Raw genomic sequence first — 8,504 nt, 5'->3', positions numbered from 1 at the left:
AGGTGAAATAAAAGAGAGGGGAAAGCAAACCGTGGCAAGAGCGCTCCTTGTGTTGGTCTCATTGGGGCTGCGTCGAAAGGGAAAATGTCACGTGATGTGTGATGTACAACGGTAGCCACAGGCCATGTTCAGCTTCTGGGATGTGAGTGTCCCGGAGAAGAATGGCTGAGGCAGCAACTTAAAGAGAGAGCCATTCATCCCAACAGTGAAGTGAACTAATATTCATTCTCTAGGTTTTAAAAAAAAGATGGCGGTCTGTTCCCTGGAGTTCCCAGTCCCATGGAGGGCTTGCTAGATTGTAACAAACTCTAATAATTGTGCTTTAAACTACGGCATTAGAATAGTAGTAGGTATGAACCAGGAGGTCATGGTGCAATTCCTGGTCAGGACACAGGCCTGGGTTTCGGCCTGGATCCCCAGGAGGGGGCGCGCAGGAGGCAGCCGATCCATGTTTCTCTCTCATCATTGATGCTTCTATCTCTCTCTCCCTCTCCCTTCCTCTCTGACATCAATAAAAACGTATTTTAAAAAATAAACTAGTATCAGGGAACAGCAGAAACTGATTCCACTAAAAAAAAAAAAAAAAAAAAAAAAAGCAGGAGGTGACTCTTAGATGGAAAGGCCTGTCTCAGGAGCTGGCCTGGCCCAGAGGAAAGTAACGCTCCTGCGTGTGTGTGTGTGTGTGTGTGTGTGTGTGTGTGTGTGTGTACACACTACAGGAGGGAAGCCTTCCACGCTGGAGCAAGTGATTCCATTCGGGGGGCTGTGAGGGAGCCCCACTCGCTCAGAACTGGGAGGTTTGCTAGCGCGTCCTTCAGCCGCCCCGTCCAAAGTGACTCTATCAAGTAAATACCGTAAATCCCGGTTGTCAGGGCGCACGCTCCCCCTCCCTCCCCTCCCCTCCCTTCCCTGCGCGCACACACCCACCCCTCCGCCGCTCAGGGCGAGCTCGGGGCTGAGCGAGGAGAGGACTTCTGACTGTAATCCTAGCACGTCACTTTGTTGAAGGCAAACACGTGGTGCAGAGGGAACTTATAAATCTCTCCTCCCAGGCAAGACCGTGATGTTATCTGCTGGCAGCAGACCGTTCGCTTGGAGAGGAGCTGCAGAAGCTGAGAGAGAGAGAGAGAGAGAGAGAGAGAGAGAGAGAGAGAGAGAGAGAGAGAGAGAGAGAGAGAAGGGGAGCAAGTGGAGGAGGAAAGGGATGGAGAGCCTAGTATAACGGTCTAGGCAGCCGTTCGGGATCGGGCCGGAGGGGCTGCCTGGATGCAGAGCGGAGAACGGAGGAGGGTGGACTCCAGGGTGCCCCGTGCCCCCCTCCCCTAAGCGAGCAAGTCCGAGGGGCAGAGACACCGGGAGCGCGGGGCAGGGTGGGCGTCCCAGGGCAGCCCCGGAGGAAAAAGCCGCCCCGCCGGCCGGCCCAGGGGCTGGAAGCCACGGCGGCGGCCGCCGGCCGGTCGCCTGCTGCCTGGTTGGCGTTTGGAGCGAGCGCGGAAGGAGGAGCAGGAGAAGGAGGGCGCTGGAGGCTGGGCGCGCCTGCCAGCGGCGGCGGCGGCGGCGGCAACGTGGAGTAACCGGGCGGGTCGGCGCGCTCCGGCCGGGGTGGGGGCCCCCGCGCGCGGCTCGGGGAGCAGGGTCCTCGCCGCTTCGGCAGCCGCTGCGGCCGCCGCGGGATCCGAGCGCGTCCCGAGCTCCCGGCGCGGCGCGCCCGGCTCCGGGCTCCGGGCTCCGGGCTCGGCCCCCCGCGCGCGCACACGCGCACACACAGACACTCACACGCACACACACTCACACGCACACGCACACACGTGTGCGCTCCTCCGCTCCGAGCTGCCTGCTCCCGCTCCCGGCGCCGCGGCGGACCCCGGGGCCGAGCCGCCTCCTGCGTTAAACGTATAAACCCGCTGCGCTCCCGGCGCCCCGCCCGCCCGCAGCTGCCAGCGGGGGCCTTTTCATCTCTTCCCTCTTGGCCGCGGGAGCCGAGTTCAGATCCGCCACTCGGCGCCCGAAACTGACACACTGAACTCCGTGTCCTCCTCCTGCACCCACTGCCGCCTCCTAGCCACTCGCCTCTCTTCCCCCCCAGCTCGTCGCTGCAAGGAAACTTTTTCTAACTCCCCCCCCCACCACGTGAGGGTTCCCTTTGCCCATCGCATAGGACCGTTTCCACTTAGGGAACGACTGGCTTTTTCTTCTGAAAAGAATTCTCCAGCAAGATACTTTTTTTTTTATTATTTCCTCTCTCTCTCACTCACTATTGGACAGTGACTCGATTGTCTGCAAAAGTTTCGCATTAAAAAAAAAAACTACCTGACCGGTATTTTCAGATTTCTTTTCAATTTCTTTTTCCTCTATTTTTATTTTATTTTTATTTTGGGTACCATTTTTTTAAAAAAAAATTTTTTAAGAAAAAAAAAAGAAACTTTTTCCACCTTTTTTTTTTTTAAAAAAATGCACTACTGCGTGCTGCGCGCGTTCCTGCTGCTGCACTGGGTGCCGGCCGCGCTCAGCCTGTCGACGTGCAGCACCCTCGACATGGACCAGTTCATGCGCAAGAGGATCGAGGCGATCCGCGGGCAGATCCTCAGCAAGCTGAAGCTCACCAGCCCCCCGGAAGACTACCCCGAGCCCGAGGACGTGCCCCCGGAGGTCATTTCCATCTACAACAGCACCCGGGACTTGCTGCAGGAGAAGGCCAGCCGCCGGGCGGCCGCCTGCGAGCGCGAGCGCAGCGACGAGGAGTACTACGCCAAGGAGGTCTACAAGATCGACATGCCGCCCTTCTTCCCCTCGGAAAGTGAGTGCCGTCTTGTTTGCTTCTGGGGGTTTTTGTTGTGTGTGTGTGTGTGTGCTCGTGTCCATCCTCCGAGGCTGAGCGCTGCCCGAGGCTCCCCAAGCGGGGCCACCACGCCAAGGGATCGCCCTGGCCCGTCCACCTTTGGGTCCCCAGCCCCTCGCCCCACGCACGCCCCTTCCACTCCTGGGCTTGAGAAGCTGAGGCTGGAAAACGTTGCCTTTCCATTGTATTTTCTCCATCCCTCCCCCCCTTTAACTCCCCCCCCCCAGCACCCCTCTCCTGTCTACGGCGTTCTTTTTTTCTCGCCCCTGAGGTTCTTGGCTGGGCCACCAGCTAGGAGCCGGCGTCCTCCCCTGTCCCCCGAGAGGCGCTCCCTGGGGCCGAGGGCAGCAGGGGAATCCTGGTGGGTTTCTTTCCTTCCCCCCGACGGGCGTGGAGCCGGCCCGGCTGGTGCAGGAAGGGTTAAAAAACAGTGGCCCCGGAAGGGAAGGCGCCCCTCGCCCCGCCGACCTCTCCGAGGGGCTCCCCCAAGCTTCCCCCATTGTCTCCCGCTCCCATCGCCAGGACACACCCGATATGGTGAAACCTTTCCAAAACACCTACCTCCTAACCCCCGGTTCTGGAGGCTGTGGCCACGGCCAGGTGTTTACATTCCCAAAGGCCGCCTTGTGCCCAGCCCGCCCCCCTTCCCCCTCTTGGAAGTCACCTGGAGGGGTGGAGAGGGCGGCTTGGTGTCTGACGGTGCGGAAAGGGGGTGGACTTGCACGTTATTTTCCAGAATCTACGCAACCCTGCCTCCTGAAGCTCGTGGTGTGGCAACACCGCCTTTCTTATGCGTTTCTCTTCCTCCCTCCGGAGCCCTGAGCTCCTGCGGGGACTCGGGCCGCACTCCTGAGCGCCTCCGAGAAAGCAGAAGGCAGCTCATTTGTTTCCTGTGAACCTGCTTCTTTGAGGGCAGCGTCCCCAAAGCCAGCCGGCATACAGTAGCGATGGGAGCCCAGTGATTTATTGGGGAGTTCCTTGGGGTGGGGGGAGTGGGGGAGAGAGAAGGGCAGTCTGCTTAGAATTAGTTCCAATCCTTAAAAAAGAAAAGAAAAAAAGAAGCATCCGTGATACCTGAGAGGGTTAAACACCAGGAAGAAGAAGCAAAAGAAAAAGAAAGAAAGAAAAAAAGCTTCGATATTTGCGTAGTCCAAACCCCAAGTTGTAAGCTTTTCATTGGCGGCCCATTTCTCTCCACCCCTTTCCATGCCCTATATACTGGCCGGCTGCCTTCACGGAATCTCTGTGTCTTTCCTAAAGAGATAATATGGCCCTCTTGATCCGTTTGATCCCAGAGGTTCTAGTTATAGGGCGGAGCTTTTCTTTTAATACTTTTTGTTGTTGTTGTCTGACAAGTCGCAGCTCTGTGACTTGCCCTGTCTCCTACTGGACGGTCTCAAAATGTGAGCCGGTGGAGCTAACCCAGGTCTTCCAAGCGGCCCCTCTTTTGCTGCATCTTCTCCTGCAGGGGATCCTGGCAGGCAGGACGGTTTTATTGTTGTGATGATGGTGATAAATGCACTCCACCCTGGTTATTCCCTGCGGGAAGCGAAGCTCCGGGTCTGGGGTGGAGCCAAGGAGATATTAGGCAAGAAGGTTCATTGTCATTAACCCGAAGCCACTGAGATCGAACCGGGGGCTGAGTCGGTTTGCCTTCCCCTGCACGTGCGTGGCTTCCACGACTGTCTGGGCAGACGGGCCAGTGTGTTATGGAGACCCTGAACTTGGCATCCCAGTAGCGTGTTTACCTGCAAAATCTCGGATGCATCACCGGCGCTTTTCACAGAGGAGGGCTGAATCCATCAGGAGAGAGGTGTGGAGAGAGCAGGGCACCCAGGAGAGCCTTCATTCCCTGTTCTTTCCAGCGTCTCTCAGTCCCAAGGGCTGAGTGATCTGACCTGGGGTCATGGCCATCACCGAAGTGGAGACATTCTCACAGGGTCAGGATTCCAGATAGGGCCGCTGAGAACAGCAAGTGGAAACTCTTCCCCATCCCATGTGGAGCCCCCAAAGATAGGAAAACCTCTCCGAAGTCCAGTATTTTTCAAAATATACTGTGGGCGTTTCATACCGAAATACAGGCTTCTTAAAGCAAAACGCAGGCTTTGTAAAGCCTGTCCTGTGAACGTAGGTTGAGGGGCCGAGAACCACAGCAGACTGCATCCTACTGTGTAAGGACTGTGGACCATTTCACAGAAAGTAGGTTAACTGATTTTCCAGCACTTTCGAGTTATACTGGAATATAGTACACCCTTCCAAAAAAAAAAAAAAAAGTTGGGGGCGGGGGTGGGGGAGAAAAGAGAAAAGCACTCCACCATATTTTTAAACAGCAAATTGAAAGTACAGCCTTGGCTTCCGTACCAACGTTCCCCCTTTAGGACTTGCTGGCTGCCGGAGGGAGTGTGCCTGTCGCGGCTTGTAGGGACTTCGTGAGGGTCATGAGCCCCCCAGAGCCCAAGGCATGGGAAAGATCACTGGTTCATTTTTTTTTACCCCCAACTTATTAGCGTTCAGGGAGTGACTCCGGCTCAAGTATTACAAATATGCTCTAATTATACTCAGCGAGCCATATATCATTTCAGATCGCTGATCGCCCTTCGCGGCACATTTTATACAGTTCAGACTCAATATTTTTAGCAACGTGGACATTTCAAAGTAAAAATATAAGAGATATTGTATATGCCTCCAGGCATATTTTGTCTTAAATATTATCCTTGGCCCCGCGCGCGCTATATAAATACAGTAAATATGAATAGAACTGGCCAGTTGCCAACTTTCTCGGATGAATTTTAGTCAAGAAAGGTATGTAGGGGGTATAAATAATACTGTGTCAACAGTTAAAGAAGGGGTCTGATTCGTTTTGAATTTATTCATATTGATCTTCTCACATGCTGTTAGTTTAAGGCTCAAAGTGGAGTGAGGCTTAGGTTTACCGATCGTTTTACCCAGTGGGAATTGGTGGATTTCTGGGTCCTTTGGACAATCCATTTGAAGTTCAAGGCACAGCTATTCAAAAGACACTGCTCACGGCTTTAGAGATTTCGTGAGAGTAACCTCCTTAACGGAGGAGGTGTCCAAGGATGGACAGTTTAAAATCTGTAGAGACTGGCATAATCCTAAAAAGGAAGAGATAAAACCGTTTCATTTTCTCTCTTTCCTCTCCCTCTTTCATTCTAACTAATCAGGCACTTGGGATTCTAACTGTGGTGATTACACACACACACACACACACTCACACACACACACACACACACTCACCGCCCCCACCCAGGATACATCTGACATGTTTGATTGTCCTGACTGGGAGTGGAGGGGTGCTGTGGGCATTTAGTGGGGAAGGCTGGGGATTTGGCTAAACATCCTAGAACACCCACAGCTGAGCCCCTCCCATGTATCAAAGAATTATCCAGTCCAAGAGTCAGGCATGCCAGCGTGGAGGAGCCCTGATTCCCCTGATAGTGACTTGGGGTTCCTGAATTCTGCTAGTAGTCCCATGCTAAAAGTAATCACCTAAAAAAGAAAATACCTTTACAATCAAAAGGACAGTAAAATGAGAGCATTGAATAGAAAGAGAATCAGAAAGTTACCTTAATTAAATAGGAGCATGAAAGTGGACCATTTGGTATAGTCCATGCTTTATTATGAGGGTAATAAACACCTAAATTAGACATCCGAACTTCCCATTCATTGAGCCTGAGGCCTGGCGCGGCCCCACCCCTCAGTAACTTCGGTCAGCCAGTGCTATCAGTCAGGACAAAGAAGTGAGAAATTATCTTGGATTTCCCTTGCAGGGGAAATAAACAATGCATGTTAATGAAGAGTGGATTCTCCAGGCCAGGCAACGAAGAAAATAAATAATCGTGTCGGTTTATTCAATCCTATTGAATGAGATAAACTAAAATATACAGCCCGAAACATCGCAGCGAGGCTTCTTCGGTCATTGTTTTCACATGAATGTTAAACATTTGATGCCAAACAATGTCCTTTTCTATTTCTCCTGTCATTTTTCCAAGGGGAGTCGTGGGGCGTCGAAGGAATAACTCCCAAAGCGCTGTGTTCTGGGGGGGGAGGGAGGCTTAAGGTTCTTCTATTCAGGGACAGGGCTCTCCGTGCACAAGTTGCTGGACTACGGGCCAGTTGCCCAGGGAAGGAAAATATTAGCAGTTGCTGGAACGTAGCAGTATTTTTGCTTGATGTTCAGGGATTTTATTTTTTAAGATTCTCTGTGTGTGGATGTGCAAGAGACACAGAGAGAGAGAAAGAGAGAGAGGGAAGGAGAGAGCGAGAGAAAAAGAGATCAAAGACAGACTTGAACCCTTTGACTTCCACAATGGCTGAGTTATTAATAAACAACAGACCCACTTTAATTCCTTCGTTGTCATTGCATCATCGCTTGTACTAACTCTAGTGCCTAATTGTGGTTACATTTAACTTTAGGCCGCATACTCTGTCAGGATTTCCTCTCTGTTTTTTCCTTTGACTTTTCAAGGACTAGGAAAAACCCTCCAAGAAATATACTGTTTATAACTGAAACTGTTGGGCAAGTCTTTGCTGCCAGGTGAGGCCAGCCTCCTCACCACCAGGGAGGCTGGGCTTTGGAGCTGGAGGGGCCAGGTGGGGGACCCCTTGACCTCCCAGAGGGACGCCCAGCCCCGTGTCTCCACAGCGACCTCTGGGGGCGACTTCCGGAGCTGCACCTTTCGAAGGATGGCTTCTGCCTGGTGCAAAAGCGCTGATGTAACCTGATTGCAGCATCTTCCCTCTAAGATACCAAGGAGTGACAGGTCCGCTTTCCTAGAGGAACGGGAGATGGGGAAAGAGGGCTAGTGACTCACTGTCGATCCACCATCAGATCTGGGTTAGAACCGAGGAGGTCGCCAACTCCCAGGCCTTCGCCCAGAGATGACAACACGCTTCAGGCTGCATTTGTAATTAATTATTTATTTAAAAAAATTTTTTTTTAAAAATATATACTTTATAGATTTTTTACAGAGAGGAAGGGAGAGGGATAGAGAGTTAGAAACTTCCATGAGAGAGAAACATTGATCAGCTGCCTCCTGCACACCCCCCTACTGGGGATGTGCCCACAACCAAGGTACATGCCCTTGACTGGAATCGAACCTGGGGCCTTTCAGTCCACAGGCCGATGCTCTATCCATTGAGCCACACTGGCTAGGGCCTGGCTGCATTCTTAGAAGGTTCGTGGAGGAACCTGGCCCTGGGAGAGATGTGCAGGCCAACCACGGAGTTGGGACTCTGGTCAGCATCCCCCGCCCCCCTCCTTCCCACCCCCGCACCCCCTTGTAGGTTTAGTTGGAAGGTGAACCTCAAGCCAAGGGGCTGCATGGAAGAGGCTGGGAACGGCCCTGCATCTGTCTTGATGGAGCATTTCCGGTGCTGAGGGATGCTGGAGAGGACGTGGACTCGCCAGATGTGCTCGCTCCCCTTAGGCAGCCCTTCAGCCCGAGGGAGGGTGGGTTCCGTTCTGAGATTCGGAGCAGCTTGACGAAATGTGCCTCTGGCCAGAGATAAACAAATGTTTCCATTGTCATTTTGAAGCCATATGTGTTTCTTTTCCAATATTCTTTAAACCCGGATCTTTTTTTTTTTTTTTTTTTTTTAAACCTAGGAATCCCATGTTCTCCGGGCCTTTTCAGTGGAATCA

General features: G+C 52.8%; 1 protein-coding gene across 2 annotated transcripts in view; it reads left to right on the top strand.

Moving 5' to 3' along the window:
* The first annotated feature begins 1,091 nt into the window (after nucleotides 1–1,091).
* Nucleotides 1,092–8,504, top strand: part of TGFB2 (transforming growth factor beta 2) — a 60,772-nt gene continuing 53,359 nt past the window's right edge. Inside the window, exon 1 of one of the 2 annotated variants that reach the window (XM_036354931.1) lies at nucleotides 1,092–2,797. In XM_036354931.1, the coding sequence (XP_036210824.1) occupies nucleotides 2,452–2,797 (346 nt within the window). In that variant the 5' untranslated portion in view covers nucleotides 1,092–2,451. The remainder of the gene's footprint in view (nucleotides 2,798–8,504) is intronic. The other variant, XM_036354932.1, reaches the window with a different exon arrangement.

The sequence above is a fragment of the Myotis myotis genome, unplaced genomic scaffold (assembly GCF_014108235.1).
Source record: "Myotis myotis isolate mMyoMyo1 unplaced genomic scaffold, mMyoMyo1.p scaffold_m19_p_21, whole genome shotgun sequence".
Lineage (NCBI taxonomy): Eukaryota > Metazoa > Chordata > Mammalia > Chiroptera > Vespertilionidae > Myotis > Myotis myotis.
This window is presented reverse-complemented; position numbering and strand designations above follow the sequence as displayed.